The 17,201-nt window shown below is 43.9% G+C and overlaps 1 protein-coding gene across 1 annotated transcript in view; it reads right to left on the reverse strand.

Annotated features, from left to right (window-relative positions):
• The window catches only part of LOC135404406 (protein patched homolog 1-like), a 127,252-nt gene that overhangs the window by 109,764 nt on the left and 287 nt on the right, over nt 1-17,201 (reverse strand). Inside the window, 1 exon segment of the mRNA XM_064639126.1 lies at nt 15,498-15,690. Coding sequence (XP_064495196.1) covers nt 15,498-15,690 — 193 coding nt within the window.

Consider the following 17,201-nt stretch of genomic DNA (forward strand, 5'->3'; position numbering starts at 1 on the left):
TATGTGTGTGTACTGGTTTCTCAAAAACAGCAGAACAAAACTAGTTTCAGTCCATTACAATGGTATGCAGATAAACCAGACAGCCACAGCTTCAGGTCCCTGTCCTAAGTGTGCACCAGGATTAAAGAAGTTTATACCTGTCACATAACAAAAGGCAATATTTAATGACAACAATGACAATTTCCATTTGTATTTATAAAGGAGCACATACTTCATAACAACAAAACATAACAGTCGAGTATTCATCACACAGGACTGAAAACTTCTAAAAAGAAATCAAGATACAAGAGCTGAAGTTCTCTAGCAGATTATGAAGATTATCCTGCCTCTTATTTGGCATATGAAAATAATGGCCTTTTGATTTCAAGCTTCCTGCTCTCAAGGTGATGCCTTAAGATTCTTAAGATTTGTAGCAAATATGGATTTTTAGTAGGGCCATATAGTTTCTAACACTTTAGAATAGCAGTTGACAGTTACCAAACCCTGTTCTCATGCTTCATATCGAATTTTCTAAACTCTTCAGGTTTTGTTTAATGTTCTTTTCAAGGGAAAAGACTCTAGCAAGCACATCTTTTTTGGGACATGCACCTGGACCAGAATAATAAGATATCATTAGAGCCAAAGCAACCTTGAAGGCCCAGGAACCTTGGAGGAGCTCCAAAGACAGTGCATGCTGTGAGAAGGAGGAAGATGAGGCAGAAAGGGGTCTTGAGACCTGAGGAGGCATGCCAGGGGGCAGATCTGGGGAGGTCCTGGAGGTGGGTAATTCTCAGATTGGATGGATTAGTGCTATAAAATTGTAGAACCCCTGGACACTCACATGCACTTTTATGTATTTGCTGCACCATAAAGCGCTTTATTAAAAGAACTGTTTTCCTACCTTATCTATACTAATATTGTCCAGAAAGTTCTTTTCATTTTAGGCATCAAAGGGAGTTCTGTCTTTTAATGTTTGAGCTTCTGTGTGCTGTTCATCATGTTCTTTGTCAGCAACAGAATATAGTTCTTCTGCACACAGACAGTATTAGTAAGCAACCTGATTTTTCCTAACAGAAAAACAGATAATAGAGAAGCATCCTTAGAAATAGCACAAGAAATAGGACTAATGGGTATGTATGCATCTTAAAACTTTTTAAATGCTGCTTGCTTGTAGAGTCAGAACTGATTTTGATTTAGGTGATCAGTCTCTGAATTTATTTAACAACTTATTGTAAACCATTATCATGCATGTTCTGTCATTCTAACAGTGCTAGGGACAGATCTCACAGGTGCATGAGGGTTATATTCTAACAAAGTTTTTGCTACCTGCACTGATTTTTCCACTCACTTTTTTCATTGTGTGAAATTGTTTACAATCTGACCGCTACTTAGTAGCTTATGTAAAATGAATTGGTGGTCTCAATGCATTTCCTAGTGGGCAGGTATCCACATTATAGTAAACCACCATCACAATTGGTATCCTTGTTGACCATTTGTCATGGTTTAGGAATCGTACTCTCCAATTTAGTGCTCCCACTGAGACTCTCCAAACCATGCTGCCACTTGCTTGCTCCCCCCTCCCCTGTGGGTGGCTGGAGAGGAGAATTGGAGGCACAAAAGGCAAAGATCACAGGTTGAGATAGGAACAATTTACTAGAACCAGGGTTACCCGACCACTCCTTTTGCCACACTCAACCAGAAGGAACCCCTTCTCCTTGGAAGACACTCCCTTCCCCCCACCCCCAGCAATGATGTGAGGGGGTATAGAATAACCTCCAGGTCCTAGCCAAGCCCCCTCCTCACTATTGCAAAAATTAACCTTGTCCTGGATGAAACCAGGACACCATTTACAAAGAGACTGAGAAATGAATGGATATGGAGAGTGAAGTATCCTGTCTTTCAAAAACATGGTCCATTCAGGTCAGAGGTGAGCTGGTTTTGGTGGAGAAGTCTATGGATTTTTCTGGGTGAAGCAGTATGGCCAGTCTTCGCGAACGAAGATTTGGGAAAGGTCATTACCTTTCGAGCCTGCGCGCTCTGGGTGAAGCAGCAAAGAAATAAAGGACTCCAGACCTTGATATTTCCTGGAAATCAAAGTCTACAGCTACTATAGACTTCTAACTCTCTAATAGTTTATGGTCTTATGACAACTTACACACACTAGCTGAGGAGCAAAGCCCAATTTTTTACTTTTCTGTAATTTAAGAAAATATTTGTGTATTTTTAAGTGCAGGTCAAAATCCCCAATCATACTGAAAGTGATTGAATCATAGAATCATCTTGACTGGAAAAGACCATCAAGCCCAACCGTTAACCTAACACTATCAAGTTCACCACTAAACCATGTCCCTAAGTGCCACACCTACACATCTTTTTAATACCTCTGGGGATGGTGACTCAATCACTTCCCTGGGCAGCCTGTTCCAATGCTTGTCAACTCTTTCATTAAAGAAATTTTTCCTAATACCCAATCTAAACCTCCTCTGGTGCAACTTGAGGCAGTTTCCTTTCATTCTACGACTTGTTACTTGTGAAAAGAAACTGACATCCACCTTGTTACAACATTCTTTTAGGTAATTGTAGAGTGAGATAAGGTCTCCCGAGTCTCCTTTTCTCCAGACTAAACAACCCCAGTTCCCTCAGCTGGTCCTCATAAGACTTGTTCTCTAGACCAGTTTCCAGAAATTCTGTAATGGGCTTCAAGGTCTAAACCTAATGATTTTAAAACATCTGAATATCATAAAATCATAGAATTGTTAAGGTTGGAAAAGGCCTATAAAGTCCAACTGTCAACCTAGGACCTCCACCATGTTCACCACTAAACCATGTCCTCAAGTGCCATATCCACACATTTTTTGAACACTTCCAGGGATGGTGACTCTACTGCTTCCCTGGGCAGTCTGTTCCAATGCTTTACAACCCTTTCCATGAATTTTTTTTCCTAATATATAAACCTCCCCTGGTGCAACTGGAGGACATTTCCTCTTGTCCTGAATTATTTTAACTTACTTTTCATTTACTTTACATATATTTTTTTAACTTACTTTAACTTGACTAAGAGCTTCTGCTATGTAATAAATTAAACAGAGTATGTTATGTTATTCCATAGATATCAGTTTTCCTTGAGATCCAACTTTTCATTTAACTTCTCAGTGCTCTTTCCTCAAATATGTAACTGTTTTCCTGTGTGATTAAAAGCAACATTTTTAAGCCTTTTCATCTGTACTCCTGTAATGGCACAAATCTAATCTGTATATATGGAGTAGTACAACATCTGAATACATATTTTTAATGGAGCAGAAAACAGTCAAGACAAATTCTTTATCTAGAACCTTTTAGGGGATACCCGTTCCTAAATTATGTTTTAGGAGACAGCAAAACTAACATATAGAAAAATGAAAGGAACGTCTTATGAAACAGGGTATAGTTTCTTCCAAGTATTCCCTACCAGCTGCTTGCTGTACCATCTGTTCTTGCCTAAGCATCTTCCTTCTAAATGGCTTTGCAATGAAGCAAAACTGCTCTCACTGTTGAACACAAACGGGTCAGGTCATGACTCCCCCCAGCACTGAACCTGCCGCCTGTCATGGCTTCCACCATCTCAATATTTCTTACTGACCACCAGCTCCCAAGATAGTGTTGCATCTGTCAAGAGGCCCATTTCTCTTGACCTTCTGTATGAATGTAATCAGAGATTCCTGTCAGATACAGTGTGACTGTATGTTTAAGTTTATTCTAAAACACAAAGAACTGGGGAAAAAAGTTAAAAATGAATAAAAAGCAAACCCCACAAAACAATCTTTACTTTCTACTTTTGGCTAGCCTAATCATTCAGATAATTTTACTTTACTACCAATCCTACCACATTGCAAAAATTGTCTTTTCTCCCTTTAAACCTGTAGTGGTTTGGTTTTAGGCCTTCCCTGGCAACCAGATCAAAACCAAGGAAATACCTATATCCCGGTATTCCATCCTATTTTTTACGTAAGCAGACATATAAATAGAATGGGAGAGGGGGTTGAGCCCTTCTTCTCTTCCGGCGGACTTGGAGAAAGCAGCCTCCCTGCGGCTCCTCCAGCTGTGGAGGTGTGGGCCTGTGGTTTGTCGAGAGGCCGCTGCCTTCTTCCCGAGTTGGAGAGGAGAGATGCAGTGATTGTGGGCTGGGACGTTTCTGCTTTTCTCAAGGAAAGTATTGAGATTTCGTTTGCTAGTTCTTTATTGACTGTGTATATCTGTTTTTTTTCTTTTTTTTTCCTTTTTGGGGGTGTTTGGGGTTCTCTTTTTATATGTATATAGTATTGTAACTGTATATAAATGTAATATATGTAAAAATATATATATATTGCATTAGTTCTGTTATTTCGGTTCTCTTGGTTTTTTTTTTTCCTTCCCCCTTGGTTTGGGGGGGAGCTTTTGTTGTGGTGTTGGGCACTTGGCAGGGAACCAGGTCCAAACTGCCACAAACCCCAAAATTATTAGAATCTCTAGAAATAGAAGGAAAATGCCCCTGCTGTAGCAAGTATACACAAAATACAAGAGATTTTTATTAAACCAATTTCTGTACAATTAGTTAAGATCTAAAACCTGCATAAAGACAGTGCCAGTACTTGCAATGTATGCTCTCTATCAGTGCATTCAGTTTTTTGCATGACATTAACCCCAGCTCCCTTCTCTCAGTTTCTGTGGAGCTGACAGCAAGCCCTCCTTTCATTGTCTTTCCACTTGAGGTCAAATGGGGCAGAACACAATGGAAGCCCCCAGCTTCACACACAGGCTCCCCCAGCCTGTGAAGAACATCACTCTGGACTGATTTATTTCTAACACTTTCTTCTCTCCACATCTGTGCAGGGAAACACACACAGAGCCTGGCAGTGGTATGAGAAGGCAGCAGAGACAATAACTGTGTGAGGTGTGAGCAGGTCAATGATCTGCTCAGCCTGGTGGTACAACTTAAAGAAGAGGTGGAAAGGTTAAGGAGTATCAGGGTGTCTGAGAAGGAGATTGATGGAGCCACTGTCTACCAACCCTGAGGCAAGTGTAGCAGCCAACTGCACTTCAGGGAGTGGAGGATCCCCTACTGTCTCCCCAACAAACAGGAGGGGACCTAAGAGATGGGGGGAATGGAGGCAGATCCCTGCTCGGGATGGCAGGTGAATTCCCTCCCAGGCTCCCTCTCCTTTCCAGGTGCCCCTATGGAACAGGTATGAGGCCCCAGAAACTGACAGCCAGCCAGGAAAACAATGTAGAAGAAGGACCATCTAGAGGCTTGCCTAGGGTGAGTCAGCCAACCCCATGTATTACAAATAGCTTCACAAAGAAAAAAAGAAGGGTAATCATCATAGGCAACTTCCTTTTGAGGGGAACTGAAGGCCCAATATGCAGAACAGACCCAACTCACAGGGAAGTCTGCTGCCTCCCTGGAGTATGGGTAAGGGGCCATAGGAAACTCTCCAGTCTAGTATGGCCCTCTGATTATTATGTGCTATGGGTTCTTCAAGCGATGAGATAACAAAGGGAAGTCTGAGGGCAATCAAAAGGGATTTCAGGGTCTTGGGACAACTGGTGTTTTTTAAGCACCACCTCCTAAGGGCACAGGAACAGGCAATTCCCAAATGTCAGAAGTCCAGCAGGTGAGGCAGAAGGCCAGCTTGGCTGAGCAGGGATCTTCTTTTGGAAATAAGGCAAAGAAAGGTGTATGTTCAGTGAAAGCAAGGTCAGCTGACATGGGAGGAATACAGTGATGCTGATTGCTACTGAGGGAGAAAATTTGTGCAGCCAAAGCTCAATTGGAGTCGAAGCTGAGCAGTACTGTAAGGGACAATAAAAAGAGGGTTTTTTTAATATGTTAATAGCAAAAGGCAGTGCAGAAACAACATAGGCCTGTTACAGGATGAGGATAGTCACCTCACGAACAGGGACAGAGTCAAGGCAGGGATGTTTAATGCTTTCTTTCCCTCTGTCTTCAACCCTGATGACAGGCTAAGGGGGTCCCAGTGGCTGAGCTGGAGGCCCATGACTGTGAGAATGATCAAGTTCAAGTTGACCCTGATGTTATGAGGGATCTGCTGTTCCAGCTGGATCCCTATAAGTCTATGGAGTCTGATGAGATTCATCCGAGAAGACTGTCAGTCTCACTTTTGTGCCTGGTAAAGTAATGGAGAAGATTATTCTGGGAGTTATTGAAAAACACCTGGAGGACAACAGTCACTGGTCACAGATAGCACGGCTTCATGAGGGGAAAGTCCTGATTGTCAAACTTAATTTCCTTTTACGAAAGGGTAACCCATCTAGTTGATCAAGGGAAGCCAGGAAGCCATTTTGTCTCACAGGACAGACTGTCCAGCACACAGCTGGATAAACATGTCATGCAATGGGTGAGCAATTGGCTCATGGGTCGAGCACAAAGGATAATAGTGAATGGGGTAACATCAGACTGGCAACCTGTCACTACTGGGGTTCCGCAGGGCTCTGTCTTAGGCCCTGTGCTCTTCAACACCTTCATAAATGACTTGGATGCAGGACTAGAAGGGATACTAAGTAAGGCTGCAGATGATACAAAACTGGGAGGAGCTGTTGACTACCTCAAAGGCAGGGAGGCCCTGCAGAAAGACCTCAACAAATTAGAGGACTGGGAAATCACCAATCACCTCAAGTTCAACAAGGGGAAGTGCTGGATTCTGCACCTGAGATAGGGCAACCCTAGATGTACAGACAGACTGGGGAATGAGCTGCTGGAAAGCAGTGTCATGGAAAGGGACCTGGGAGTTGCGTTAGATGGCAAGTTGAATATGAGTCAGCAGTGCCCTAGCAGACAGGAGGGCCAACCGTGTCTTGGGGGGGGGCATCAGGCAAAGCTTTGCCAGCCAGTCGAGGGAGGTGATTGTCCTGCTCTGCTCTACACTGGTGCAGCCTCACCTTGAATATTGTGTGCAGTTTTGGGCACCACAATATAAGAAACATATTTAAGCTATTACAGAGGATCCAAAGGAGGGCAATGAGGATGGTGAAGGGCCTTGAGGGGAAGCCGTGTGAGGAGTGGCTGAGGTCACTTGGTCTGTTCAGCCTGGAGAAGATGAGACTGAGGGGAGACCTCATCACAGTCAACCACTTGCTTGTGAGGGGAAGAGGAGGGGCAGGCACTGATCTCTTCTCTGTGGTGGCCAGTGACAGGACCTGGGGGAATGGCCCGAAGTTGTGTCAGGGGAGATTAAGGTTGGATATTAGAAAGAGGTTCTTCACCCAGAGGGTGGTTGGGTACTGGAAGACTCCCCAGGGAAGTGGTCACAGCACCAAGCCTGACAGAGTTCAAGAAGCATTTGGATGATACTCTCAGGCACATGGTGTAACTCTTGGGGTTGGTCCTGTGCAGAGCTAAGGGTTGGACTCAATGATCCTTGTGGGTCCCTTCCAACTTGGCATATTCTGTGATACTAAGCAGGTTTGCCAATGATACAAAATTAGGAGGAGCTGTCGACTCCCTTGAGGGCAGAGAGACCCTGCAGAGAGACCTCGACAAATTAGAGGGCTAGGCAATCATCAACCGTATGAAGTTTAACGAGGGCAAGTGCTGGATTCTGCACCTGGGATGGGGAAACCCTGGATGTTTGTACAGACTGGGGAACAAGATGCTGCAGCAAGGGACCTGGGGATCCTGGTCAATGACAAGTTGAATATTAGTCAGCAGTGTGCCCTGGCAGCCAGGAGGGCCAACTGTCTCCTGGGGTGCATCAGGCAAAGCATCACCAGCCAGTCGAGGGAGGTGATTATTCCACTCTGTTCTGCGCTGGTGTGGCCTCACCTTGAGTACTGTGTGCAGTTTTGGGCACCTCAATATAAGAAAGATATAAAGCTATTAGAGAGCATCCAAAGGAGGGCAACGAAGATGGTGAAGGGTCTAGAGGGGACACCATACGAGGAGTGACTGAGGTCACTTGGCTTGTTCAGCCTAGAGAAGAGGAGATTGAGGGGAGATCTTATAGCAATATACAGCTTCCTCACGAGGGGAAGCGGTGGGGTAGGCGCTGATCTCTCTGGCAATCAGTGCCAGCAAATGTCACCCCAGTCTTCAAAAAGGGCAAGAAGGAGGACTCAGGGAACTACCAGCCAGTCAGCCTCACTTTAATCTCTGGAAAGGTGATGGAGCGCCTCGCTCTGGAGGCCATCTCTACCCACATGGAAGACAAGAAGGTGATCAGGAGTAGTCAGCATGGGTTCACTAAAGATAAATCATGCTTGACCAACCTGATTGCCTTCTATGATGAAACAACTACCAGGATGGTTGAGGGGAGAGCATTGGATATTGTTTACCTTGACTTCAGCAAGGCTTTCAACACTGTCTCTTGCAACATCCTCATAGGAAAACTTAGGAAGTGTGGGTTGGATGAGTGGACAGTGAGGTGGATTGAGAACTATCTGAATGGCAGATCCCAGAGGGTTGTAATCAGTGGTACAGGGTCCAGTTGGAGGCCTGTCACTAGTGGTGTCCCCCAAGGTTCAATACTGGGCCCAGTATTGTTTAACTTATTCATCAATTACTTGGATGAAGGGGTAGATGCCTCCTCAGCAAGTTCGCTGATGACACAAAGCTGGGAGGAGTGGCCAATACCCCAGAGAGCTGTGCAGCCCTTCAGAAGGACCTTGACAGGTTGGAGAGATGGGCAGAGAAGAACCATCTGAAAATTCAACAAGGGAAAATGCAGGGTCTTGTACTTGGGGAAGAATATTCCCACGCACCAGTACAGGCTGGGGGTTGACCTGCTGGAAAGCAGGTCTGTGGAGAAGGACCTGGGGGTCCTGGTGGACAAGCTGTCCATGAGCCAGCAGTGGGCCCTTGTGGCCAAGAAGGCTAATGGTATCCTGGGGTGCACATAAGGAAGAGCATTGCCAGCAGGTATTCCTGCCCCTCTACTCAGCCCTGGTGTGGCTGCATCTGGAGCACTGTGTCCAGTTTTGGGCTCCTCAGTACAAGAGAGACATGGAGCTCCTGGAGTGGGTCCAGTAGAGGGCGACAAAGATGATTAGAGGACTGGAGCATCTCTCATGAGGAAAGGCTGAGGGAGCTGGACCTGTTCAGCCTCAAGAAGGTCTGAGAGGGGACCTCATAAATGTCTATCAGTATCTGAAGGGAGGGTGCCATGAAGATGAAGGCAGGATCTGCTCGGTGGTGCCAGGCAATAGGACAAGAGTCAACGGTCAGAAACTGATGCACAGGAAGTTCCACTTGAATATGAGGAAGAACTTTTTTCCTGTGCAGGTGACAGATTGCCCTCACTGGAGATATTCAAGAACCATCTGGACACAATCCTGTGCAATGTGCTCTAGGATAACCCTGCTTGAGCAGGGAGGTTGGACCAGATGACCCACTGTGGTCCCTTCCAACCTGAACCATTCTGTGATTCTGGGAAACACATTTTAGTTTTATTTTGCTTCATGGTCTTAATAATTGCACTAGGGTATCATATTTTCTATTATTTACCACTTAAACAGCATCAGTTTCTAAACAGCAAGGTCTTCTTTTCTGAATGAGGAGTAACTTCCCCTCAAGAAGTCAGTAGAATAAGTCCAGTGTAAAAGAAAACAAAATCAGGCCCAAGTGGACAATCAAACAAGGGAAATGCAAATTAAACACCCTCCAGGAAAACATCTCTTTTAATTAACTGCACTCTTTTTGCCATTATAAAAAAGGTAACTTAGAAAGAAAAAATTAAAGTCACAATGGTTTTTTACATTATCATAGTGTCAACAGGATGGGAGAGGTTAAACGAGTTCCTAAAGCTTATTTTTCTTCTGACTGTCTCACTAAGGAGACCATACTCAGATCTACATTGAGATTACATTCCTATAGCTATTTCAATATAATTTATCACATGCAAATAACTTCTTATAACCCCTTTCCCCTCTGCACACATCCCTTCAGGATGTTTACAGCAATTGAGGTGATGATGAATAAAAATGAGGGGGGAGGGGAAAGCAAGTAAATTGTATTTATGGTTATTAAGCCTTCCTGTTTTAAAAAAATAAGTTTATACAGCTAAGAGGAATAAGATTTTTTTTTAATTCTGAATTCCATTTCACCTATTTCTAGTAAGACCCTGCAATACACAATGGGTCAAAATTATTACAAGTCAACATCACTGGATGAACAAGGATCATATTTAGCATACTATAAATAGAAAAATGAATAGCATAGATCATGCAAAACAGAAGATAACATTTTCCTGTTCTCCCTCTTGATTAATGGGCAGATAAATAAAGTGGCTATTATAAGATACTATGCATTTTTAGTACACAGAAATCACAGAAACATTTAGGTTGAAAGGGACCTCATGAGATCATCTAGTCCAATCCCCCTGCTCAAACAGGGTCAGCTAGAGCAGGTTGTCCAGGAATGTGTCCAGTCAGGTTTTTAATATTTACAAGGATGGAGATTCTAAATCATACTCCATATCACTGAGCTTTCTATTGTTAGGCATCATCTCAGAAATCTGCTCCCTCAGTAGAGCATCAACAGTATAAACTCATAGTTTCCACTAGTAATAGCAGAAGTTGTGTTTTTTTTAAATCTTTCTAAACTCTGACAGGAGACTACACTCTACTGTAGAACTGTCACTTAGCCATTAAGGAGTTTTACTGGCTTCTTCAGGTTTCCCAGATAGAGTTACTAAAAATCACAAATAGGGAAAGACTTCCTACATAGTACAAAACTGGAGTGATTAGTGAAATAAAGAGAAGCAAAGGCATACTGAAGATAAATACGGAACATTAAGAAAATATATACTACTGTAGGATAGACACATGGGGTAGACAAAGAATAATAAACTGCTCAGTAAAATTCTGCACTTGAGCTCCTATTGAACTCCAGAAAGATCAGCTAGGACCATGTATAGCCACATCATCATCTTTGGAGAGAAAAACCACTGTGCAAAGGCTGGAAGACTGAACTTAATTCTGTACACAGAAGGAAAAGCCTAACAAGTAATAGTACTGCTAGGTCTATAACCAAAACAGTATTTTAACTAATCAGAATATTCTTAAATAGCTAGCTGTGGGGCAGAAAACTTTGCAAGCACAGTTTTACCTGACTGCTCAGGTTGAAGCGCATAATTCACTGTTATGTTAACAAGACTCATGCAAAAAAATCCATGAGTATCAAGATGAGAACATATTCCATTAAACCATTCCAAACATATTCCATTAAAGAAAGGGACCTGAGGGTACTAATTGACAGGAAGCTCAACATGAGCCAACAGTGTGCCCAGGTGGCCAAGAAGGCCAATGGGATCTTGTCCTGTATCAAAAATAGTGTGGCCAGCAGGAGCAGGGAAGTGATCCTTCCCCTGTACTCTGCGTTGGTGAGGCCACACCTTGAGTATTGTGTTCAGTTCTGGGCCCCTCAGTTCAGAAAGGATATTGAGGTGCTGGAGCGGGTCCAGAGAAGAGCAACAAGGCTGGTGAAGGGACTGGAGCATAAGTCCTATGGGGAGAGGCTGAGGGAGTTGGGGTTGTTTAGCCTGGAGAAGAGGAGGCTCAGAGGTGACCTCATCACCGTCTATAACTACCTGAAGGGAAGTTCTAGCCAGGTGGGGGTTGGTCTCTTCTCTCAGGCACTCAGCAATAGGACAAGGGGGCACGGGCTTAAGCTCCGCCAGGGGAAATTTAAGTTGGATATCAGGAGAAAATTCTTTACAGAGAGAGTGATCAGGCATTGGAATGGGCTGCCCAGAGAAGTGGTGGATTCACCATCCCTGGAGATTTTTAAACGCAGATTGGACGTGGCACTGAGTGCCATGATCTAGTAAATGGACTGGATTTGGACCAAGGGTTGGACTCGATGATCTCGGAGGTCTTTTCCAACCCAATCGATTCTATGATTCTATGATTCTAAACACCAAAAAGAAAACAGTTGCAGACTCAGTAAAATTAGCATCCCATTGGACACAACTTCAACAGGTCATAGAGAGGTCATCTTTGAAGGGGAAATCCTAATGAAATATAAACATGGCATTGTGGAAACCCCAAAAATTTACCATAGCTTTGTTCAGCCACCACTAATCTAGGCATCTGATGTAGAGCATAACCTAAACAAAGGAATCAGTCAGTTCATACACCTGGAAGCTGTCATATTTTGGAGCCTCCTAAAAGTTATCCATAACTGAAATATTCACTTGCATGTAATGAAACCAAGCAAGGGTTCTGACATGCTGGAATTCTGTTCTGAGGGGATGTTACAGACTCTCGCTCTGAGGAATGCAACATTAATATTAAGGGACAAGTGGTACCCTGTTCTGAGAGCTCTGCCTACGTATGTTCTGTACTAATGAAAAGATAACAGAAAGGACAACTTAGTAGTCATGAATTAGATAGAATGGACATCCAGGGAGATAAACAAGCTGAATCAGGGGGGTTTTTTGCAAGCTCCCAGTATCTAGTCAGGAAAAGTTGAAAAGTTCATGACAAAGAGGAATAAAAGGGATGACCCTCTTGAGGCTGAAGGGCCGGAACGACCACCAGAGGACTCCCCAAAAGGATGACTCCGCCTCAAGCTCTGCCTAAACTCTGCCTATTATGAATATGATAATTAGATCGTGAAATTAAATGAATATGCATGTATAGATGTTGTAATCACTCATGAAAACTGTATAAATTACCTGACTTTTCACCAAGAACTTCGGAGCTAGCTTGTGCAGCGACAGCTGCCTAGTTCTCCAACGTTGCTCAAAATAAATACCTTTGCTGTTTAAAGACTCAAAACTGTCTCTGAACAGTCGTATTTCTGCCAATTTTGGCATCAGTAATATCCTTTAAATTCGTTGATCAGTCAAGAACTGCTACATGCATGCACTGTGCATATTAGTACCTTTGGACTATCTCTTTCCACAGAAAAAATAAATCATTAAAATACATGGAATCAGGATGAGGAGTTTTCTTCATTGCATTCTCTGTTGAAAGTAAGTTTGAGTGTCTATGGAGTTCACTGTTGTCTGAACTCAGTGTCTACTGAAGAATAATGAGAAAGGAAGGCCCATTCTCTACAGAAGAGTCCATTTAACCATAGGAACTAGCATACCTCCAACCACTCATCAATACCTCCACATGGCACCACAACTACAGCAGCAGCCTGCCCTACTGCTTACCTACATTCCCTCTGTTCCTGCTCAACAGCAGTGGCACAAGGAACAAGAAAGTAAAGTGGCTTTCAACTGTTCTACACTGAGGGAACAGCATCAAGCTGTGTCAGGAGGTTTAGATTGGATATTAGGAAAAGGTTCTTCACTGAGAGGGTGGTCGGGCACTGGAACAGGTTCCCCAGAGAAGTGGTTACAGCACCACGCCTGCCAGAGTTCAAGAAGTGTTTGGACAACACTCAGGCACATGGTGTGATTTTTGGAGCTGTCCTATGCAGGACCAGGAGGTGGACTCAATGATCCTTGTAGGTCTCTTCCAACTCAGGATATTCTATGATTCTATAGTGACCTCTGTAGGAGATCATGGACTGTCCTGTGTTGTATGCAGCAAGTTCCAACTGCAGGTCAATGGAGGTAACCCTTCCCCTTTATTCAGCACTGGTTAGGCCACACCTAGAGTACTGTGTCCAGTTCTGGGCTCCCCAGTACAAGAGACATGGACATACTGGAGAGAGTTTAGCAAAGGGCCACGAAGATGGGATTGACTGAAGCATCTCACATATGAGGAAAGGCTGAAAGAGATGGGACTGTTCAGTCTAATGTATACAAATACCTGAAGAGAGGGTGCAAAGAACACAGAGCCAGGCTCTTTTCAGTGGTGCCCAGTGACAGGACCAGAGGCAATGGGCACAAACTGAAACGTGAGATTTCATCTGAACATAAGAAAATCCTTTTTCACTGTGAGGGTGACAGCACTGTAATGGGTTCCCCAGTTTGTGGAATCTTCCTTCTTGGAGATATTCAAAAGTCATCTGGACATCATCATGGGCAACTAGCTCTAGGTGGTCCTGCTTGAGCAGGGGGGGTTGGAACATATGACCTGCAGAGATCCCTTCCAACCTCAACAATTCTTTGATTTTTTTTTGAGAATTGCATTTTTACTGCTGGGCCAGTCACATAGGTATTGTCAGCAAGCAGTTTCTTTTATTAAACTGTCAGGAAAAGCAGGTGGCATAAGATAGGACTACCCTTCCTAGTAAGTGAACCCCAATAATATCAGGATAATAAACCTCAGGGACAAGTGCTAGATGGGACTGCAATCAAACATTATTTATCAAACACTTATAAAAAAGCAGAGACAAAAAAGTAAGAGCAAAAATTGACAAAAGAAACTGCCACAACAATCTCACAAGGAATTAAGATAAAAATGTTGAGGAAAAAAGAATGTTCACAACTGTTTACATTAGTAATTAAGGTGCACAGCACCTAATGACCAGAACAGATTCTGAATGTACATCTGCCTATGGGTGGGATCCTCAACACACACATACAGAGGTATCTACTAACGATTACTTATGCAGTTTTATGTATTAACTCTTATAAGCAAAATTCTGCTGCAAGCTACTTTGACATAAATCCAGAGTCACTACCACTGTTGATAAAATCAGTCTGGTTTTACATCAACACAGCTAAAGAGGGAATCTGATGCTAAATAAATAATATTTTCTCCCTGAAAACAAAAAGTGACAACCTGGAGTCATGCCTCTCAGACTAGAGCAACCCTGAGCAGACCCCCAGACAGGAAGACAGTGATGCTGACTGCCTCCAGGCCCTCAAGGGAAGCCACCCCTCCACATTCCCTGGCCTGCATGCTGGGGTAGGGCTATTTCTAAAGGAACCACACAAACCTCCAGCCTCTGAATACAATTTCTTCTCCTTAACCAAAGCAATCTTCCTACACTGTGGCTTACCAACACAAAGGCAACATGGGTGAACCTCTCGTCTGGTTTTGGAAAACATCTTCCACTCTGGCCTAGGGCAGTGCCCACAGCTACCCCACACCTGGCTGCCCAGCCACAACCTCTGGGCCAGCCAGGCCAGGCTTCACTTCAGCAGTCGTCTTTTTCTTTTTTTTTTCTTTTTTAACCTTGAGACAAACATTTCTCCCCTACAAGTGAAAGCTGTTCAAAAAAACAGAACCACACACACAGGCACCCATGTCTCTAGGCTGTGCTCCTCATGGCCTGCCACTGTCCTGCAGCCTTCTGAATGGTGAAGTGGTATCTGTCACCCCGAGCCATGTGCCCTGCTGTCCACCCCTTCCCAACCTATATGCACTCTCTCATGTTCACCAGCCTCACAGAGCCCCGCAAAACACCACAGCATTGGGCATAGACAGTGCTCTGTAGGCTTCCCCTCCACCAGCCCAGTGCCCAGTCAGCAGACACTCCTCAGCATGAAGAAGGCCTATTATATACATATGTATACACACACACACATACATGCACACATTCTTAAAGTCTCTGACACTCAAGCTCTTTTCATCCAACTCCTGAGGTGAAAGGGGCAATGTGGGGAGGGATGGCATCAGAAAAAAGGGGATCTTGAAATTACCTTCCACCCACAGCTCCTCCACATTGGTTTCAAGATTTGCTGCCCTTAATCCTACAGCGAAAGCCCCAAATATGAGAAGGCCAACAACCAAAAACTTTCCACAGTTTTTTTGAATGTAACAGCCCAGTTTAAATAACAGTCTCTGAAACTTTGCTCTCAGCCACAGTGGTGCTTTTCTTCCAGTAGCTTTCCCCTACAAGGCAAGGAAAGGTTAGTAGTTAAGAGGTTGGGGCAGACACTAACACAGGCAAGGCACATTTATTCCAAGAGAACATATGGGGAAAGCCCCCCTCCAACCACTAACAGATGCAGAACAATTATTTTTACATAAATGCTCATATCCTCATAGTGTCCCTTGGAGTAAGGACAATAATGCTGTCCTTCATGAAGGGCCTTCACCCCATGGCTGAGCTGAGCAGCTTGCAATCACCATTAAGTATTCCTGTAGGCCAAGATGTGTACCTGCTGGTAACCATCCTTTTGCTAAACCATCACACAGGTTTGGGATTCCATCACTGTTGAAAACCTGTATAAATGAGACAGCGTGCGTGTCCATCACTATCTTGCACTCAAGTCACCACTACCAGTTTAGGTTGCAACACATTCATGCTGGCAAGATTCATGGCTCTAGGGGAAAAATAACCTATGTCAATGAATCTCAACAGGCATGTCAATAAAAAAAAAGTCTCCTTTCCCATTCTCATTAGACCTCTAAAGGGCTGATGGTGGGGAGGGATGTCAACAGTGAAGGAAAACTGTAGGAATTTGCTGGCATTTCTCCTATTCCCAGCCCTTAGCACAACTTTGTAGTAAATGCATTATCCACGTGGTGAGCAGTGCTGTAAGATAATAAGAAATTAATTTCCATAGTCTGGAGACACTGTGTGATCTTAATTAGGAAGCAGAGCAGCCATCTGTAAATTACAACAATATTTGTGAACGGAAGAGGGCAGCCACATAGATTTATTTTGCCTTTCCCCTTTTTACAAAGCCCAGAAATTTGCTCCACAAAATGAAATGCTCTTTGCAGAAAGGCATCGTCTCTCGAGGTTGTTTATTTTGAACATTTTTTTGGTTCGCATACGTTAGCGGTTGGAACCGTTCCCCCTCCCCTCCCCGAGTAGGGCTTCCAGCGCACTCCTGCACCTCCGGCATTTCCACGCTAACAATAAAACCAGTAAGCCGGGAGGATTCACTACAACCTGCACAGAAGATTTAAGGTAGCAATTTATTTACAACTTTCACTTTTCCTCCGAACGCTGAGGGAAACGTTACAAACTTTTTCTGCTATGAGAACCCCTCTCTGAGGATTGTCGTGTTTTCAGCACTCGGTGGAGAACTTTGCAAAAGCACAGCTTTTTGCCAAGAAAGCAGCCGCTCATTTTCTCCCCTTTTCCGGTTAGAGATCGGTGTTAATGAAGTTGCAGAGTGCTACGAAGCGATAGAGAGAAGCAAAGGAAGCGGAAAGGGGAGAGGAAAAACGAGAACGGGCCACAAACTATCCGGAAGGCCGGGAGGGAGGTGAAACTGCCTCTGGAAAATTTAACTAGAGGAGTGCTCCTCCGCACAAACACACACCAGGCAAAGCATATGCAAGAAGGAAGGGGAGTACTCTCGCACTGAAGAGTCACAGAAGTCTCTCTTTTTCCCAGCATTTTATTGGTCGCTGTTTCATTTCCATCTCTTCCTTGCACCCCCCACGAG

The sequence above is a fragment of the Pseudopipra pipra genome, chromosome W (assembly GCF_036250125.1).
Source record: "Pseudopipra pipra isolate bDixPip1 chromosome W, bDixPip1.hap1, whole genome shotgun sequence".
In the NCBI taxonomy this organism is placed as follows: Eukaryota; Metazoa; Chordata; class Aves; order Passeriformes; family Pipridae; genus Pseudopipra; species Pseudopipra pipra.